Source organism: Patiria miniata, unplaced genomic scaffold (assembly GCF_015706575.1).
Source record: "Patiria miniata isolate m_02_andy unplaced genomic scaffold, ASM1570657v1 HiC_scaffold_9, whole genome shotgun sequence".
Taxonomy (NCBI): domain Eukaryota; kingdom Metazoa; phylum Echinodermata; class Asteroidea; order Valvatida; family Asterinidae; genus Patiria; species Patiria miniata.
The window spans coordinates 27,552,857-27,574,217 of NW_024037076.1; the positions used below are offsets into that span (position 1 = coordinate 27,552,857).

The 21,361-nt window shown below is 40.6% G+C and overlaps 1 protein-coding gene across 3 annotated transcripts in view; it reads left to right on the top strand.

The window, feature by feature from the left end:
* Positions 1–21,361, top strand: part of LOC119720025 — a 47,470-nt gene that overhangs the window by 23,343 nt on the left and 2,766 nt on the right. For all 3 annotated transcript variants that reach the window (XM_038189527.1, XM_038189528.1, XM_038189529.1), the window contains 21 exons: positions 342–391; positions 778–892; positions 1,560–1,659; positions 3,444–3,544; positions 4,453–4,545; positions 5,658–5,731; positions 6,568–6,664; positions 7,779–7,867; positions 8,104–8,209; positions 11,401–11,562; positions 12,828–12,930; positions 13,623–14,860; positions 15,638–15,736; positions 15,930–16,073; positions 16,477–16,549; positions 16,855–17,027; positions 18,054–18,323; positions 18,691–18,756; positions 19,145–19,225; positions 19,693–19,834; positions 21,091–21,204. In XM_038189527.1, coding sequence (XP_038045455.1) covers positions 342–391; positions 778–892; positions 1,560–1,659; positions 3,444–3,544; positions 4,453–4,545; positions 5,658–5,731; positions 6,568–6,664; positions 7,779–7,867; positions 8,104–8,209; positions 11,401–11,562; positions 12,828–12,930; positions 13,623–14,860; positions 15,638–15,736; positions 15,930–16,073; positions 16,477–16,549; positions 16,855–17,027; positions 18,054–18,323; positions 18,691–18,756; positions 19,145–19,225; positions 19,693–19,834; positions 21,091–21,204 — 3,490 coding nt within the window. The remainder of the gene's footprint in view (positions 1–341; positions 392–777; positions 893–1,559; positions 1,660–3,443; positions 3,545–4,452; positions 4,546–5,657; positions 5,732–6,567; positions 6,665–7,778; positions 7,868–8,103; positions 8,210–11,400; positions 11,563–12,827; positions 12,931–13,622; positions 14,861–15,637; positions 15,737–15,929; positions 16,074–16,476; positions 16,550–16,854; positions 17,028–18,053; positions 18,324–18,690; positions 18,757–19,144; positions 19,226–19,692; positions 19,835–21,090; positions 21,205–21,361) is intronic.

Genomic DNA, 21,361 nt, shown 5'->3' on the forward strand with positions numbered 1-21,361 from the left:
TTACACCCCTATTATACTACTCGAAAATAGGCCAAATACATATCATCACGGTCAAATCGTAAGACTAAAAAAAATTGACCCTCAAACAAAGGGGGGGGGGCGCAAACCCCCCAAGCGGGGAGCCCCCCCCCCCCCCTTTTAGGTACTCCACTGCAACCATCAGGTTCCATTCACTAAGAGCTTACACAAAAAATGTGGCCCATAATGAAGAAAACAATATATGAATCAATCGTCAGATTTCCTTTTTTTTATTTGGGCCAAGTATAGAGCCCATAAGTTACATTGTAGTTGCTGTAGACGGAGAGTTCAGTTAAATCATAATTTATCACTTTTTTTTACAGGGCGAATTGTACAGAAGGATTGTATTCCTCGAGTACATCGCTACTGACGAGTAAGTTCCAACTGACTATTTTCCATAAAGTACAACCAATTTCCCAGGGTTCCCAGCCACTCTATAGTATGAAGATCAAGTATTCACGTGGATACTGAAAATCACAAATCTATATCTCAAAGCGTAACATCCGTAAATGTTATTTACAGCACTTATATCGCATTAATTAATTCAGCAAACATTACATTAACCAGGTTGTGTTGTACATTGAGGCCTGCGTTACAGTTGCACCAAATATATAAAAAAAAAAATTATTTCACTGAAAATAATTTACTTTGTTGTTTGAAATTGGTTTTTGGCTCGAAATGTTACGTCCGTAATGGTGGTAAAGCCCAGATGCTTAACTACTCTACCAGACATAATGTTGTTTTTTATTTTCTTTGCAGTCATTTTGAATACGAGGTGTGGTACATGGAGATGAACTTGAAGGAGTTGAGCAGGCTTTCCATGCAACTTCCCTTGGCCTCCTTCCAAGCTCGCTTTGTGATGGTTAGACAAGAGGTACATGAACAGGCCCATGCTCTGCACTTTTTTTTCTTTAACCTTTTTTTTTTTTTTTTCAAATGCTCTTTTGTGTCCAGTTTATTTTCAGTATTTGTATTGCCATTTCCGAGCTAGGGTTTCAGGTTTGTGTTGTTTTATGCCCACATAGATAAGTCTGTTTAGTTAACGAAATATTTGTGTCGTCGTAGGCTGAAGTTTGAGTCTTACACCGGCTTGAACACACGAGATGGTTAAACTTCTTGCATTTGCTGGTTTCAGTTCTTGGTCTTTTTTGTGCATGTATCATTCTCTCATGTATAAAATGAAGGGGACCCGCGCAAGAGCTTATAGAAGTTGTTGACTCTCTGTACGTAATGTTGTACTTATGTATATAGTACACCCAGCACAATTTGTGATAGAGTGGTTACCCCCCTCCCCATATCTCTATGACTCACCCTAGACTATTGCTACCTAGCACCCCCACCTCTCCCCCGAGATATCTCAAAACTATTCCTGAGATTCTGGTAACACAGTGACCAACATAAAAGAGGGGGGGGGTGTTCCATCTGTCACATATCTTGCTACATATGGTATATAGTGTTGCTGTGAAATAAAGTATATGACCCCATTAATATCTTGCAATTTGTTACTTGCATGAGTTGGCTTTTTGTCCTGATTTCCACAGTTTGAACTTCTGCAAGACGTGCTAAGCAAGCTCCATGAGCACAGTAAACACGGGCTGCAAGGCTTGCTCCAGAGCCCCCAAGACTCCAGCTATAAAGCAGGTGTGTTCAACAGTCCTTGTGCATATAGCAGCCATCTTGAAGGGCACTGCTAAAAATAATCATGACAACTTTGACGGCCCTTTTTAAAAACTGGGCTTCGATTCAGAATTCGCTTTATCACTTATAACTTTTAATGTTCCAATCAAATTTTTAAATAAATCATTTGCTTCATAATATCATACAGTTATGATACCGGTAATACAGTTTGATATTTCTGTAAGAAAACATTGACTAATGTTGACCTGGAATCTCCAAAGTTAGGCACCTAAATAGCACTGTAAGCAGGCGGAGCCGGATGAAGATCACGCCGAGTTTTGGAAAATGCCGCTTACGGTCGTCAAATTCAAAATATTACATGACGCAGAAAAGAGTTTGCCCCTCGTATAAGATACATATTCGTCGTTGAATTTCAAATTTTCTAACCAAAAGAAATGAATATTAATTATTGCCTCGTCTTTAAAAGTTTTTAAAGTTTTTAATAAGCAATTAGCAGTTATTAAAACCTATATTATACTCGGAAATACTTGGGCGCTATCTGATTGTCGACGAAATGAATTCGGCAAACTTCGGACATTTTCGGAAAAAAAGAGGAATTCTCCCGTTAAGTCACGTGACGTTATTTGTAATGCAATGTATTACTGATGGCTACCTGACCTAAGATTCATCAGGAATAGTCAGAATCTTTTGGTCTGGGAACCAGATTAGAGACCCACCTTACTCGCTCTTTGTAACCGTTGAAGGGTTACTTGCTCACGATGTCTATGTAGCCATTCACCCAGCAGTTTAACTTCCAAGTAAAAAGTTATGCAGGTCCCAACAGATAAGCACCTGTTTGGATTAAATGTCCCATTGTCCTGCACACTATTTACTTTTGTATTTACTGCTGTGTAATGGCTCGACCTTGAGACAAAGTAAACAGACAAGATGTACATGTACATCATCCTGGTCACATGAGAAACTAGATAATGTGGTCCGAACATTTTTTTTTATTATGGCTAGAAAACTATGTGGTCAGATGAAATGGTGTGAAGTCCTCTTTGTTGTAGTTTATAATTGTTGGCACATCTCTAGTAAACCATTCAGTTAACCTTTCGCATGCCTACCCATAAAAAAAGGTCTAAGCTTGATGAAATCTCAGCTCAATAAACTTTTTGTTGTGGGGTTTTTCACAATGCCTATCAACACTATCATCTTGTCTACCCGTATAGAACACGGGTAGGCAAGGCATACTGTTCACAGTCACACTGGTATGTACAGGGGGCGTTTGTAGATTCTGGATTTTCTACCCGGATAGAGCCTGTGAACTCTGGTCCCGCGCCGACCAGGTTTGAAGTTTGGTTGAAATACCCGCGTAGAGTGTCACCCCCTTGGAGAAATCACGTTGGCTTTTTACTTGTGTAAAAGATGAACAGCATTCAAACTAGCTGTACGGGGATTTACACACACACACAATGAAACTCAGCCAGAAAGTTATATGCCATGTTTCTCCACGAGCATTTTGGGTCTACGGACTTAATAAAACTTTCTGGAGGTTGTTGCCGAACTAGCCAGCCTTCCATCCATGTCTAATTTTCTGTGAATTTTTACTGAAAGGACCCAGGTCCAAGGTTTAGATTTTTGAAAGTGGGAAAAGCCGTATAGACTGTAGCACTTACCAAATTTGGGCTCAACTGCAACGCTGTTAAATGCCTGTCTATATACATACAGTACATTGCACTTTTGTGACCGTGAAAACTGTTAAGACATTTCTTTGTTTTCATTTATCTAAATTTTGTTGTTGCCAGTTGCTTTGGTGAATCTCCTGTCTTCCGTTCTGAACCTGAAGGTTCAGCTGACCGGCCGCAAGGGAAACACCCTGGAGCATTACCTGGAAGGCTACATCAAAGTAAGGAGACTGTCACAAAATTAACCCTCAAATTTAGCATCTCAAACTCTTTCGGGACATTTCTACTCCGAGGGTCCCAAGAATTCCAAAATCAGATCTTCAGTATTGTGTTTTGCCCTTCCCCGACGTATTTTATAAACACTGTATACTCAGTGTTGTCTCTAGTGATTGTGACAAAAAAATTCTACTGGGGTGAAGTACAAAATAATCAGACGAAAAAGAACTCTCAGAAAAGCAAAAAGACGGCTTCGAAATGTCAGGACAGATACTGTTAATTGAACAGAAGACTGATCCAGTGCAGCCTCGTAATCGAGGAGGAAAGCGACGAGGGGTCCTTGATAGTCACTGTGAAAGCATGAGTGCTTGAAAAGGACCGGTACATATCATTTATATGTACCAAATGTACATAGTTCTTTGTGAACATGAAAGCAAAGAAGATTTATGAAAGGTGAAAAATGGTCTTTCCGCCACAATTGTTCACCATTATTTTTATACTTGACCCTCACTACATGTACATGTAGGACCTAGCCATGTGTAAAGGGTGATTGACCTTGGCATATTTTTTTTTTTTTTTGAAGGCCTTATAGACAATCCCTGGGATGACAATTGGATTGGCTTTTATCTAGTCTGTAATAACAATCTCAGATAACATTTGTTTGCCTGTCACCCACCGACATAGGATAAGGCCATGCATCTCACGCGACCTTCTTATTAACTAATGATTTGTATCAGTAATTCACTCTTGCAGTTCATTCACGTGTTGTGCCGCATGAGAGATGGATAATAACCAACACCCAGCCCGTATTTGTGGCCGTATTACACATTATGGGCGAGATTGGGATCTAGAACCCCCATGCGATTGAGATTTTCAAACCTTGAAGCCATCATTTCCCCCTCTCTCACACCAGGAAAGTGCAAAGCAGGCTTACCACAGACACAAGCTGAGATTGGAGACAGAGCTGAATATTAACACTTACGTCAATCCCATCACTGCCGAACTAGTGAGTAGAATACATTTAATTATCAACAAGTTCAAAGTTTGTTCCCCTTGTTATTTTCGAGTTTCATCCCAAAATATTGTATTTTTTTTGTAAATTTATATTTTTCTAGTGGTACAAAAGTGATTCCTTTTTCACTGAAAAAAAATGTGTAGTTATTGAATTATTACTTTATATTTTCCTACGATTGGCTGGCAGGCAATAATTCCCGTTATTACCAGGTAGGCTGGTTCCCGTCCCGCAGTCAGTATCTATAATGAAGGGACTGAGAGCCAGTCTGCTTGTAGCAACTTGTCCTCAGATCAGCTAATATCCTCTTTCTTTCAATTCACTTTTTTGTGGCAGACATATTGCATTTTCTTATTTTAATACTCCTTCAAGTTACTTATAAGTGATAATGACGCAGATGTGTTCCAGCAGTCGAGAACCTCATTAACCCTCCTGTAACACGCATTCTGAACCTTGCTGTTACATGGGTCAAAATCGGTCAAGTGACCATTGGTGACCCATTGAAAAACTGTGCATAGGAGTATATAGGAAAGACTAGTTGTGACTACTGAAGTATCTAGCCATGAGAATGATTTAAGGGAAAAATGGTCAAAAGCCAGTTTGTCCACACGGGTGTTATCATGAGATATGGTCAAAACAATAGACCTGCGTGCAGAAAGAACCACAATAACAATGACCATACCTGATACATGCATGTGGAGAAACTGGTTTTTGACCATTTTTGTGTAAATGGCAGCCTTTTTTTAATTTAGGCTTTAATTTCAATGCCGTTTTTACCATATACCAGTGAGATATTGTAGTTTAGGAATATCTTTAAAAAATATCAACATATGTACCCAAATTTGAGAAATCTGCATTTGAAAAAGTGTAAACCTTTTATGGACCACCCTGTACAGAAAAAAGGTCTGCATTCCGACCTCTCACCTGAATGGGACTTTGAAATGTTTCACCCTTGTTCATTTGACAAGCCAGAAACTGCAGATAATCCATTGCCACCTGCCATATACTGCATATGCTCAAAGGTCATGGCATTGTTCTGTATGATAAACTGGAGAAATGTCAATAAGATTTCATGCCATGATTGTTTTTTTTTATTTGGCTGTCAGGTGGCCAGGCTGGTCGGCTGTGCCCAGGAGGATGTCCAACGGTGTCTGGACTATTACCACAATGTGTTTAACAGGTGAGAAAACTGACCATTTGACCAACAGCGTTATGGTATTCGTTTGTTCATTTGTGACCAAAAGCTCTGACACTTGCTTAACCTTAACCCCCATAAGGTTTTTAGCCGGTGCAATGCTTAACAATGCATAGCTGAAATGAGAGCCATGCTAAATGCAACAAAATGCAACAGTGGATTCTGTTGCATTGTGCAGTGAACCCAGCGCTTCCCCATCTTGGCACCAAGCAGTTACCATGCTAAATGCAACCAAATGCAACAGTGGATTATGTTTTATCGCTTTGGACCTATGAGCAGTTACCCTGCTAAATGCAACAAGATGCAATAGAGCACAGGGACTTGAGTTGGCTGCTAAAATGCAACAGAATGCAACATTTTTTTTTTACCTCCGCTGCTTTATGTTGCATTTAGCATGGTTAGGGTTAAAGGCACTACTACTGATTTATTAAGAAAATCCCTGCTCTAAGTGAAGTCGGGACTGCTACCAAATACTCTGTGAAATTATTCCAACAGAAAATAACGCATTGTGTATCATGCTTGTGTGTACATGTAAATTTGCCTGTACATGTACATACATGTACACGTTAACCTCACATTTCAAACAAAATGTCGAGTCCATAGGGGCCATTTAGAATTATCAATGTTTTAAAATCTCACTTTTTATTTGGTATATTATTTTTTGGAAGCAAGCAAAATTTAAACAGAAAACAAAATTTAAAAACAGTGATAATTTTAAATGGCCCATTACATCTGACAATATGATTTCCAGTCCTTACACTTGAAGTAATAAAAATTGTTTTATGTAAAATAGTAAGTAATGTAATTATTATTTGGAACAGATACAAGCAGAATATCGTCAGGCTAGCAGCGGCCACGTTCTACTCTAGTCTCATGGCGGATGTCAATATTGTCTGCGAGATGTCGGACGTTGATAAGGTATGGTTCAGACGCCCATTAAAACTGGCATGCAAGAGACCCACCAAACCAAAACTTACTGTCAGTGTCTCAAGTTTAGTTAAAGTTTTGGTTTCAAAGTTTTGGTTTAATACACAAGCGAACTTTATGTATTAATTTTCCATTGACTAGACCCAGGAGTGTTTCCACACGACTGCAACAATCCATGTAGTCATTCCTACATGTACATCTAGATGTTTTAAACATAAAACTTTATAGGTAAAGTATATCATATGTCATTTGTGCAATTGTTTTCCGTTTGAAGCGACAAAAGTGCTGAAAATCTAAAGAAGGGTGCTTAACAACTAACCTGATGAACTTCTTAAGCTCAGAGAATGCTGTATATGTTCCGAGAAAACAATATTCTAGGATGTCGATTTTTAACCAAAAGTTGCAGAGTCGTGTTTGGAGTTGCGCCCGAAATCAGCATCCGGGACACGCACCTCATTCAGCTGATTGCATCTACGCGATGTCAAACTTTGGAATACTTTGGTTCACTAGTCTGAAATATATTGCCACTTGTAAATTCCTTCATTGCTTTGTGTTAAATACATTTTTAAAAGACAGATTTTAAGACATTTATTTAGGGATAAACAGTCTCTCATAAGGTGTATATGTGTGCAAAATCGCAGAGGGAGTAATTGAAATGGAAGAAAGCCTTCTGCAAGGACCTAGTTCTAAAAATGTTGATTTGCTCCATGTTTTGCAGTATATTGTGTGTTCAAACTAACTTGCAAACTAAGGTTCTATTTTAAATTTTTGATAACATGAAACATAAAAAATGACAAATTTGGTTATCGTTGATTTGTGTATATTTATTTGTCTACCATGTTCATCCCAAACTATAATCGTGAAATCTTGATCCAATTTGGGATTGTAAATTGTTCTTTTAATTGACCACAAATTCTGAACAAAGCAGGTACAACATTTTAAGTAAAACAGGAAGTTTTATTTCTAGTGCTCGGTTATGTCAAATATGTAGGTGCAATCGTTACACCTCATTTCTGGAGGGAATAACAGAAAGTGCTTTTGGTATGGTGAGACAACCTCATTAACAGAAAGTTTTAACCGGCCCAAAACATCTTTCACTCTACAGGAACTGCACTGTATTGATCAGGAACTGTTGGCTTTAGCCCAGAGGCTCAGTGAGCTAGACGCAGCATGGAAAGACTACATACCACGCCAGTAAGCCACAGTTATTTTTCCAGAATATATTTTTCATGCTAACTCTGACTAAAGATATTTCCCAAACTAAATATAGTTCAAGGTTTTTAGAATTGTGCATAATGAAGTCCTTTGTGTTTGGTTGCTTTAAAGTCTGTGAAGCCATTTAAAGGCTAGTGGTTTATTGCCAGCTGACCTCCCTCTGATTATAGACATTTTGACCAACCGCTTGTAATTCTTGTCTTGTCTGATTTTAGAGCACAGCAGTGGAGGCAGCCCATGCTGGTCCAGGCCAAATCCTGGCTGAAGACGATGACAAAACAACTCACCCTTCTCGTGGTCAGAGTTGTAGACACAGATAAGGTTAGTCAACGAGCTCTTTTATCCCCAAGAATGCATGCAAACCAAATTGCCATAGACACCAGTGGTGTTTTTACCTTCCAATTCAGCATACAAAAATTCACAATTTTCCTAGACGTCCAAGATGCATTCATTATGGGTGGCTAGTGCGTAAAGCGCTCGCCTCTCACCACTGTGGCCCTGGTCTGTTCCCAGCTAGGACCATTATGTGAGTAGAGTTGTACGTTGGTTCTCTCCTGTGCCACGAGGGTTTTCCTCCCCCTGAAAAAAATCAAACACTTTTGATCCCTGGCTGTACTCCGTGGCTGGTCGCACGGCTGGCTGCCAAAGGCGCCTTTACATGCCTGCGGCTCAACTTCTCAGCTGTGAGTAAGGATGATTAGCCTCCCAAATTATTACTACTATTAAATTAAAGCTTTCCGGTGATTTTTTTTTCCCCTTCCAAACACGTACTTGTAGTCCTGATATGAAGCCCATCGCTATTTTGAAAAATGATCCCTTCACCCTATTGCAAAAGAGAACAACTTTCTGGTACATTGTCTTGCAAATTGTCTCGCAAATTTTCTCTAAGTACAAGCTCTAAGTTCACTTCAGAGCTTATACATGTAGATCCTTACATGTTCTACAAACCCTTAAATGCAAGGGCCACAAACCCCACCACTGCAATTACCCACCGCGGAGAGATGGTGTTATCAGGACCAACCATATCATCCACGAACCGTCAGTAAGAACGTCTAGGGCAATTCGTAAAATCTCCCCCCCCCCTTAAAAAAAATGGGGGAAACTAGTGCGCATGCGCAACTTCTGCAGGAAATTACGGTCCATTTTTGCGCGCTGCATATATTAGGCCAAACAGGTGCGCGCGCCTTTACACGACCAATACAAATTGGCCTAGACATTGTTACTGATGGTTCGTGGATGATATACACGGTTGGTTGTGATATAAGTAGCAGGTTGTCGCGTATATCAAACCATGACAACATCTAGCCCCTAGAGGATATAATAGTAGCCATTTTGGATTGTTTCAATGTCCTCATAATTATTCAGTCACAAATATGCTTTAGAAAATGTTATTGATTGAAGTAAGGAAGTGTAAGTATAATCACCAAAAATAAACTTTTCAAAAAATAAAATAACAAAAAATATACCAAAATATGGGAAGAAATATATTACACAACAGGTATTAAAGATTTATGTAAATAAGGTAGAGTCCACCAAAAATCCAGCTTGGTAACCATCATTTTCGGATTCAACACCCCAAAATTAGGTAAAAAAGCTATGTTACCAAAATGCCCTACATGTAAACGAGCCCTTTTTTGAAATATCGCTTCGACAATTTTTCAATGTGACTGTGTTGGGGTGTTTGTTTGTTTGTTTGATATTTCATTTTAAAATATATTTCCCAGAAGCTCAATAAATTCAACAATGAAAAAAAAAAAATCTTTAATACCTGTTTTATACACGTTTTCTAATCGAGGTCGTCCTCGATTTGGTTCCTGTCCTCGATTCACCGATGATGTTGACTATTTTTCAATGTCACTGTGTTGGGCTTTTTGTTTGTTTTCCCTGTCCAGATATAGCAACCATTGTTGTCTGACTATTGATGGCCACTGTAACAGTGTTTCTAGGAGTGTTTCTTTGTTTGTACACTAACTCTTTCGCAACAGCTCTCCTTGGTTTTGTACACGTTTTCTAATCGAGGTCGTCCTGGATTTGGCACCTGTCCTCGATTCACCGATGATGTTGACTATTTTCCAATGTGACTGTGTTGGGCTGTTGGGGTGTTTGTTTGTTTGTTTTCCCTGTCCAAACATAGCAACCATTGTTGTCTGACTATTGACTTTTACAGTGTTTCAAGGAAAGAGGCTTTTGGGCTGGACAGTGTTTGCACATTGTCTGGGTTCAGAAGGACTTTTTATAGAGTCTCGTAGTGTCCCAGTTATAGCCTATGTCCCAGTTACACGATGTTTGTCCATGAACATTTTTTCGAGTGGGTATTGGTTTCGTAAGTCGTAAAAGTTGGAAAGGATGGGGAATTTTGGTTTTCAATGTTGAATTTATTGAGCTTCTGGGAAATACATTTTTAGATAATGTAATATCCTCCTTGTGCTTTACCTGCAGCCTGATATGGGTATTGAGAAATAAATGAAAGGGCCCATGACATGAATTTTACATGGGAACATATTTTGTGCAACTTTCTACTCCTCTTAAATGTATGCAAACTATTTGACATCCCTTTTTGGTTAATAATATTGAAAAGTGCACTTCTTTAAACCATTAAAAAATTTCCCATGCTTTTCCTGACAAATGAGGTCGCTGTTGCTGTGATGTCATTTCAGGAAGCCACTGTTCAGTTTAGGGGATTTCTGCTAAAATTGTGAACCAAAAATGTGCTCATTGAAAACATTTATGAGAAAACTTGGCCTGCTGTCATGTACTGAAACAAGAACAAATCACCAAAGAACAACAAAAAACCCAGCAAAATATCCAAAATTCTTGCAAATATTTGTGCTGAAATAGCTGTAACATTAAGGTTGATACCTAAATGACATCACACATTTCATCATGAATATGCAAATTTACATTAGTAGAAAAACCAACAGGGCACCAAAATACCCTTGAAAATGGCAGATGAGAATTGAAAATAAGGTTAAATGGGACAGAAAGGTGCATTTACAAGGACTGCATTAAAAAAAAATACATTAAAGTTTATATGCTCTTACAAGTCCCATTTTCCAAAATTGTATGCAAACACCATACACACACCTACGTTTGTTTATGGTGTAAATCAAGGATTTTCTTTTGTTCCTCTTCCCTTTTCCTTTGTTTGTACACTAACCATTTTGCAACAGCTCTCATTGGTTTTGTACATGTTTTCTAATTGAGGTCGTCCTCGACCTGGTTACTGTCCTCAATTCATCAATGATGTTGCACATGTTACACCATAAACAAACGCACACGCACAAAATTTGTTTTGTAAGATGTACATAATTTAAAAAAAAGTTACAGATCTTTCAAAATCATGCATGGTTTTTATCCCATTTTGTCTTTGTGAAAATGTGCAAATTGCATTTTGAAGCTGTAGTAAAAATAAACGGCATCCCTAATAGAAAGGCAATTCTTAAATTTACAGCAGTACTCTTGAGGCGTTCATGCTTCGTGAATTTTGAAATGCTCTTTTTTTTCTTTCGTAGTTTACATCAGACTTCAGCCAAGACACACCGTCTGACCCAGAGACCAGTGACCCCAAGCCAGTGTCCCGTCAAACCAGCATTTTGCGGCACTCGCCTTTCTCTGCATTCACTGCTGTCAGCTCCTCTGTCGAAAGGTCACCTGATAGGGTCAGAGGTCCTAAGGTCAGTCGCTGCATTAATAAGGCCACGCTTTGAATTTTTTTGTCAGTATTGGAGACAAGCTAAAGCAATAGGTGGAGCACAGTTGTTAAGGTTTTTAAAAGACCTTCTGAAAGGATTTTCATCGGCAGGCTTTAAAACAGATGGCACCTCGTAGGCTTTGTTGCCCAAGTGTCAGTTGTTGTTTTTTTACTACATTTACTACATGTATATACATACATGTACTCCATTGGGACTTGCACACGATATGACCAACGTATGCAACAACCAGAAGATGGTGTTTGTACGTGGCTGAACAGATACAGATACAGATTGCATGTTGTATTCAGTTTATCCATGTGTTTACCCAGGGATCCTCTACACAAGGATAAATGACTTCCCAAAATTTCTGGTTACATGCGTGATACGGTACTTGGGCGTCGTGCATGCGTGAGATGCGCATGCACGCTTACTGCACAGTCAATTTTGTAGGGCGCCAGCTAGCTGTGGGACACGGGCACGCGCTTTGTTCTTCATGTTCTAAGGATTGTTCTATGCACAGATGCGGCATATCATGCATGTAGACAATCTATGTAGACAATCTGTACCGTACATTTTGTACACAATCTCAAATGAGTCGTTTATCCTTGTGTAGAGGATCCGTGTTTTAACTCGGCTACCTTTGATCTGTCACAGGCAGACAAAAATTAAATCCACTCCCATCCCACAGCTTATACTCAAATTTCATCAACAAACAGAATCAATTAACTGGTGGGTACAGCTGGCTTATCAATCTCTTATAGTCAAAGCATGGTTGTATCAACTTATAAACAGTCATAGCCTGCCAAGCTGCTTTACCTAGGCAGGAACCAAAAACTGTTAAAAAGAGTCACTTGATTGATTTTGATTGCTGGGATGGCTTTGTTAAACTTGCCAGCCAGAAAGGGAGGCTAAATCAAAGCAATGGAGAGATTTGCCTAAATGTATTCACACGTTCACGTAAGAACACAAAGTAACACACACGTCATAATGCTAATTGTTTGGAATTCTGGGGTTTCATTTCTCACTCTTGAACCTTGTTAGGGTTCAAGAGTGTAAGGGCTGGATTATTTTTACTCGCTGAAAGATGTTTATTTTTTTGCATTGACAACACTATTTTTCCTTTGTTTATAATTTTGCAAGTTTTTTAAACATACAGTTTTTCTCTATTCCAATTTTGCCTGAGTCAACTCATCCAAACTACAACCATGTCAATTATTTTTTTGTTTGTGGTCTACTTTTATATTCAGTCCAGTCAAGCCAACACAAAGCACAAATCTAGGAAGGCAACTAAACAGGCTAAAGACGTCAGTATTACAAAACCAGGGGCTGGAGACGGCACCAGTAAACGAGGTAAGTTTGTTCAGCTCAAAGGAGGTCTGTGCACATCTGGGCAGGCCCAACATTTGGACAAAGAAATTGACTGGAGTGAGGTTCGAGCCTGCAACCTCTGGTACCAGCGCTCTTCCAACTCGTGCCCTATGTTGGGGGTTCCCCACTTTGTCAGTATCTTTGTCGAATTGTTTTTTGTTTGTTTGCATTTGTGTGCATTTGTTTATGGTGTAAATTGAGGATACAAATATGCAACATCATCTATGAATCAAGGACAGAAACCAAATCGAGGACTTCTCGGTTGGAAATTGTGTACAAAACCAATGAGAGCTGTTGCAAAAAAAGGTAAAATTAAAGTATAAACAAAGGAAAAGGGAAGAGGAACAACAGAAATCCTTGATTTACACCATAAACAAACGTGCTGGTTTTTGTGTTTGTTTGTTTGGGGATTTTTTGGGGGGGGGGCTTCTGGTTATGTCTAGTACTTGTGAACTATTGAATAGGGTACCTCCTTCCTAGCCATATGAAGAAATAAGTATAAAGTCAACTTTTTTGCAAGTTACCACTGATTGTTTTGATGGTTTTTGTCATGTTTGTGTGCAAATACAGTACACACTTAATTTCTGTGGTATGGATTTTGCCTGAACTGGTCTTCTGAAAACTCACAAGGCTTTCAAAATGTGGACCTCATACATGTATTTCATACTTTTCAGGATCTGTCCTATACATGAACGCTGGTAGCAGTTTGAAACGCACCACATCCATGCCAGAGATTGCCCACCACGAGTCGCTGAGTCGGGCTTCCGGGCTGCGCAGGAACGCAACCGCGGATGACTTACAACAGGCCGATAATGGCAGCGAGATACGATTCCAAAACGTAGAAGCTGGAGTTGTGAGCTACTCGCCCAGCAGGCAGCTGGAACCGAAAACTCAAGATCAGGGAAACACGTCCTCGACAGTCGCGGGAGTTTCTCACCCAAAAGAGGCTGATGTATGTACCTCCGGGTCTGATGAAGATGTACCATCGAAAAACGGGAAAATATCAGAGATGGAATCATCTATCTCTGCACGGGACGTCCAAGTTACAACAAGGACTAACAGTGATGAAGTATTGGATGAAACACAGAAAGACAAAACCAAAACCTCCATGGATAGCTTGAATAATAACAGTAATGATGAAGACAAAAATGGAAGTTCTCCCAGTCCAGATATCACTGTAGAGGAGGCGAATGTAATAACTAGTCTTAGTTCAGAGCCTAGTCATGTTGCAGATATCACTTCTGAGCAAGACAGTACTTCTAGAACTGAAACTAGTCCTGGTCCAGAGAGATGTTCTGGAACGGAGACTAGGAGTAGTCCCATTCCAGAGAGCACTCCTAGTGTGGAGACAAGCCCTAGTCCAGACAGAATACAGCCCTCAGAGACAAGTCCTGATGCGGACGCCAGCCCACATCCGGTGTTTCCAACGAATGTGGTGACCACAGAACGTTTAGAAATTGAGGTACTATCAGAGTCTTGCACAGATTCTTCCAAGAAAGACAGCAGTGGGGTCCAGCAAAGAGAAGAGTCGACTAGTCCGGCCGTAATAACCACTCCACATTCCAGTTCCCCATCGTCACCGGCCTTCTTGTCCGCCCCGTCATCTGCACCAGTCAGTCGATCATCCTCTGACCCGAGGGCTACCTCCCGTGCCGCCTCGGTGTCCTTCAAGAGGGACTCCGTGAAGCCGGAGGACAGCCGGCCGGCCGGTTTCTCCTCCAGCCTTGTGGACGTCATGTTCATGACGCAGCGAATCATCGGCTTCATGCAGAAGCTGATTGGCATCCTGTGCCCCGCCGATGTTGAGATTCCCCTGGGCCCGGACGGAGACTTCACGGGGTCGTTCAGTGTCAGGTCCTTCTTTGTACGAGTGGGAGCTATGAAGACAGAGCTGAAAGAGATAACAGAGGAGGTGAGCTAAGAGTTGCAAATCTGTCACTTCAGGAAGGACGTTTCTCTAAGAAAGTAGAAGTTTCCATAAGTTTTGTAAGGATCATAAGTAGTGAGTCTCAGGATTAGAATAAAAGATTCAACACTACCTTGCATAAAGTAGACACAGTTTGCTGCTTTGAGTTAAACTTTTCTGCTCCCAACTTGGACCAATTGCAAGTAGCAAAAAATGTTATTACTGTTATTACAAAATGGAGCAATTTATAGATGTTAGGGAATTGAGGACTAAACAAAATGAGGACTATACATCTGGTAAATTGGGGGCAGTATTTGAATAAAAAGTTAGTTTTTTTCCAACGTGGTGCAGCTGAAATTGATGCAAAAATTCCACTTTTTGTGAAAATGACCGCACACCCCAGTGCCATGATTTCACAGGATGCCTGAGACTATTAGTCACGTAGAGTCAATTTTTCGTGGTAATTTGGTAATTTTGTTTTTGGATGTTTGGAAATGTTGTATATTACCTTTAAACTTTTCTGATCCCAACTTGGACCAATTGTTAGGAGAAACATCTTTTTATTTGCTTATCAAAAAAACAGCTGTTGTTTATCACATGACATTCTTGCTATAAAAGCAAATAATATTCTTTGTTTGATTGCTCCATAAAATATTGCCCAAGGTTGAATTACGGGCTTGGGCCAGATGGACCGTCAGAAACGCCTTTTGGGATACATACATGCACCTGTATGGAATTGTAGCGAGGAACTGATTTTCATACTGCTTCCCTATTTTTCCCCAGGCTATCATCAAATTGTTGAGTCTGTATGCAAACAACTTGCTGGCCATGGATTTGTGTGCTACCGAAAAGGACCAAGTGGACAAGCTTGTGGAATCAAAGGTGAAGCCATTTTTTTAAAAACTGTTCAAAAGATGGAATTTACATCAGGTTGATTTCGATTCAATATTTGGGTTTCAAATTCACCCGCAGTGTGTGCTTTGCTTGTAAGCAAATAGCGAAACTGTTACTTTTGAGACTTGACTCTTAGCAAGAATCTTACAAGTTTTGCCAACGGTGTTTTTTTTTTCTGCAGGTGCTTCACGGTGTTCTGCTGAATCGCCAGGAGTCAATGCTGAGTCGGTGTCGACATGAGAAAGAGAGTAACCTACCATGTGATTATTACACGAACAGAGACACCGCATTGCTGTGTGACAAACATGAACCCATAACAAGAAAGGTAGATAAAGATAACCGCGCAAGTTTAGAGGGTTCATTAACCCTAAAAGGGCCGGGGGGGAGGGGGCCCTTCAACTTTTGTCGCGATGAGTTGCTCTATGCATGTACCGAGTTTCCAAATTGTTCGTCACTCGATGGCCGAGATCTTTGTTTCTCCAACTTGGCACAACACAGCTTGGATCAGCTTTACTAGCCTTGCTTTATTTATTATTATTTTTTTTTTTAGGGGGGGGGGGGAGCGTTCCTACATGTACGTCCTCAAAACTTAATGGGAATATGAGCAGATTTTTGGAATGTTTTATGGGCCCAGTTTACAGGAAAAAAATTAAGATGTAGTGTCTTGTGCACCAAATAGTACTTAAAAAAATGTTGTTTTTTATAATCACTTCTTTTGTTAATACTAGATGTGTGTGAGAATCAACAACACATGGAGCATACTGTGTCTTTTACCCCAGCTGGCAAGCATGTTGCAATCACGTGAGTAATTTTTTTTTTTTTTGGTGTTCTTACTAACTACATTTAATAGCCAAAGGCGTTCTGGAGTACATGCATTTGTTTGATGTTTACCATTGTGCTCTCCCAATTAGTCAACAAAGCTGCTTCATGTTTGTATTGTTATGTTCGAAAGTTTGAACGCGATGGGTACCCACAGTTTCTAAGAAAGTGCAACATGCAGTGTTCAATCAGCATCGAGCATTGAGTTTGGCTTGAAGATAATGTGTCATCCTGCTATGCTGTTTGTCTGTGGGCAGTGACACAGTGATCTTCTTTTAATAAATCAGGCCTTCGAGGACGGCCTCCATCACCCATTCCCTCGGACGATGATCTCCAGAACAGGATCTACGATGAGCCCATAGAGCATGCCGACATCGAGGGATCTACTCTGGCTGAAGGAGAGCACAAATACCAATTGAACAGCATCCTTCAGGCGCAGATAGAGCTGTTGGCATACAAGGTATATTGAGGAGCAACTTTGGGCAGGAAATGGGGTGCTGTGGTCCAATGGTTACGGTGTTCGACTCGTGTGCCTTGGTACATGGGTTCGAATCCTGACCGTGGGAACATAGTGCTTGTGCTCTTGAGCAAGGCACTTTACCATTATTGCTCCGTCCTTCGGGTGGGACGTTAAGCCGTAGGTCCTGTGTGTTGTGTAATGCACGTTAAAGAACCCAGTAACACTTATCGTTAAGAGAAGGGGTTTGCCCCGGTGTTTCTGCCAGTGGCTGCTTAATGCGCTGCAGCACCTTGTAAACCCTTATAAAGGTGCTACATAATGGGTCTCATATTTCTCATGTACTTCATTCACCTGTCTCTAATAATAGACATAATTTCCAGCGCCTTGAGTACCTAATTGTTGGTAGATACATGCGCTGCGCTATCTAAGACTCCAGTATTATTATTATTTTTATTATATGCAATTAACCATAGTTCAACTGATTTTACTCGAACGAAGGATGGTTTATTTGGAACCGGACCACAATGTACAGTTGGATTGTTGGTAACCGATAACCTTGCACATGCTAAAGCACAGCAGGGAGCCAGTACCAATAAGTTTTGTGATGACTTTTAGACTATCGTTATACCAGAGGCATATGCACATTGCTACCTGGTATTAGTGCGCAGGCGTATGTGCATTGCTGTAAGGTATGTCACAAATCAACTACTATTCAACTTTGGTCTTCATCACTTGAACTTGCTCTCGGCTGGATTGTCTCAAATCACTGCCTTCTTTCCTTTTCAGATTATGAACTTGGTACTTAGTAGATAAAAGCTCTTAGATTTTCCATTGGGGATTGTTCTCTTACCAGATTTTTCAGACTTCTAAAACCTTTTGTGTATATTACAGAGTGACATAAATCACGAAATCTTATATTTTCAGACCTTTTCTTAGATGTATATTATCAATCACATCCCCTTCTCACATTTTCCATTTATCAATGGAGTTTGTTTTTTAACTGTTATCGTCCTCTTCCTCCTATAGCTGAATCTAGTCTTGCAGCAGGCGCTGCATGTCCTCCTCAGCCCGGAGTTCGACGACCTGGCCATCGCGGACAGGCTTCAACCGCTGACCAGCTGCCTGTTCGACCACCGTGAGGCCCTAGGCCGATGGCTGACCCCGCCCTGCCTGGCGCTGTTCATGCAGCGGCTCTGGCTGTGCCTAGTGAGGGACTTTGAGCAGGAAGTGGAAGGATTGAGATCACTGAGGGAGCAAGCTGACAGCCAGGCCCTGCTGCTGTCGAGGTCCATCTCGGTAGGTGTAGCAGGCCTTGCAATTAAACCTTTAAAACCTACATATGCCTCATATGCGTGTACATCGATTTGCAATTACCGACTTGAATAATCTGCACACATGTTTGTTCACAAGGCATTGAAAGTGCTACCAAAGTTGGACAGAGCACTCTGATTGGCTAAGAATCAGGAGAATATGAATATTTATATTACACCTGAGATTATGCGTCTCGTTGCACATGTGCGGACACCCGAATTGGGTGGTGAATGCCTCATCATGCAACACAGCCTCAAGCGAATGGATTGCTCGACGAGTCGAAAGCTAATTCCTGGGTCGTTACAAAAATGGTTTGATCATACTTTCTTTCTTTTTTTTCCAACGTTTTCAGCACTTGATTGAGTTCCTGCATGCCAAGGGAGAGGGTCTGGGGATCGACCAGCTAGTTAAGCCCGCAGTAAGTAATTGGGACCCGTTATTTAAACAAGTAGATTACAAAAAAAATTATGTATGCTAATACTGCATACTACAGTTTACTACTAGTAGTATTTTGTAGCTTTAGGTGAACTTACATGTAGGGTTTTAAAAATATTTGTGTTCATTATAGGAATCTAGCTGGCAAATTCAGCTACACCATCACAGCAGCCAAAGTCAATAAAGTACATGTAACCATCTACCTGTTGCCTCTTTTGTGTGTTGGTGGAATTTTCCTTGTCACAGTGTTACACGAATGTGATCAGATTTTTTTTTATTAGCCTATATACAAATGCATGCCAGGGGAAATGGACGAAATTTTGACTGTCTGTGAATGATAGATGAATGAATCCTTGTGTTTAATGTTGCAGGAACTTGTTCTGAACATGCTCCAACTTCACAGCTTATCCAGTAAAAATCTGATCCGCCTCTACCAAAAGCAGCTGAACAGGGTAAGCACAATAGCCCTATTTGTCATTTAGTGTGTAATCATTGTTGTCACCATTATCCAGGTTAGTCCAAAACCATGCTCCCACTTGAATTGGGAGAAGATGGATCAACATCTAGCGTTTTGGTGTGATCGTTATCTTACCACAATGAAACCACAAGTCGCTTTCCCACTGACGCTTGATCCACCTTTTCAGATGGAATTGTCGAGTCCAAAAGGTCACTGAGCTTGCTGAGCATGTGGCAGTGTTTACATATCTGTCAAAGGTTGAATACAATATAATACAATGTACAAATGGTTAAGCACCACATGGATCTGCATGGATATGGAGAACCCAACCCCCCCCCCCCCTCCCCAAGGCAGAAGTCTTAAGAAATGTCCTACAGCTGAAGTCGGAGCGGAGCTTTGCATAACCCTTTTGACTTGCAAGAGGCTTATTATCATTCCTAGAATGTGTGTATCTGTCCACAGGAGATTGGTGCGGAGGCTAGCTCCGACCCCTTACCTCCAGCAGTCCTGCAGACCATGTACCAGGCCCTCCATAAGCAGCGGAAATGCTTCACTGGGCATCACATGGTCATGTGGCTCATGGTGCATTACTTCAAAGCCCAAGGTATGTACTGCTACAAGGCAAGGGTGTAGCCCATTGGTTCACAGTATTTAGGATCTCCTCTGAAATTGTCTCCTTGGCCCAGTGGTTAGTGTTTTTGACTCACGGTCAGAGGGTCAGGGGTTCAAATCCAGCTGCTGGCCATATGCTGTATCCTTGGGCAAGCCAGTTCAGCCCTGCTTGCCTCTCTCTACCCAGGAGTATAAATGTGTACCTGGGGAGTAACCTGCGATTGACTAGCATCCCATCTAGGGGGGGGGATAGAAATATTCTTAGTTGTTTCATGCTACTGAAACTAGAGATAAACGCCGGCCTGATGGGCCACATTGGCTCGTGACAGACTTTACTTTTTACTTGTTCACTTGGCAGGGGTTGAGGGGTTTATGTCCTTATGCTGGACACTTTACTGCAGTTATTTTTCAGAAACAGAAACAAAAACATTGGTCAATAGTGAAGTGTTTGTGATTTCATTGTTGGTAAGCCAAGTGCTACTATTGCTACTTTAATAGTTATAATAACATGTATTAATATTACGGGAAATTGTACCTTAGGGAGACATTCCCATATGGTTGTGCACAACATTTTCCCAACTGTTATGACTCCTAACCCCAATTTTCCCTTATCCTACCCCACAAATGTTTGTATATTTATGTTTTGGACCACGAGCAATCGATCTAGCCTAGTTGCGACTGTAAAATGTTGACTCCAAATTGGAGTTGTGACATTAGAGAGACATTGAATTGTCTCCCTAATGTCGGGTGTCTCCCTAAGGTACATGTAAAACAAATGACGAAAAAAATGTCTCCTTATAAGTTGCCGTTTCAGTGCAAATGGCTTTTCAAGCACAAACATGTCTGATACAACATTCTATCAGACGAAATTTAATCAAAATGTGAGGGATCTCAATCAATTTTAAACTGAGGCACAAGCACATTGTTCATTTTTTTGTTGGGTTTATTTATTTGACAAAAAGTAGGCAGGTTCTCGTGTGTACGAGGTCTGACACAAGTATTGTTAATACAACATCCTGCTTATCACTAGCACAATTTTAGGTCCCAAGTCTTTGTTTTTCTTTGTTTTCCATTACTGTTAAAAAAAGGTACCTGTTATAACAAGGTAATGTGTGAAGTCCCAAGGACCTTGTTATAAAGTTGTTTGACTGTAATTGTCCCTTGTTTTTACTTCACCACTCTAAGAGGTCGGTGTTTGTTGATGATGAATACAAATAGACGAACGTCAGTTTTGTTTTTCTCGAGCAGAACAGCCAGCAAGCAAAAGGATAAAATATAAACACAAGGCGCAACAGGTGGCGCAGAACCTGCTGGATCAAAGCTTCATCCAGCATGTGGCATCACGTAGCCATCCTATATCAGGTCAGTCCTAGGTCAGGATGCTCTTCACAGCAGTGTTCAAATTTAACATGGGACATTCCCAAAAGTAGGAAGGGTGCAAAGTGTGATGAAATGGTAGATTTCGACAGCTCTAAAAATTACACCAATCTACGTTGCACCATATTCCCATTGTCTATTC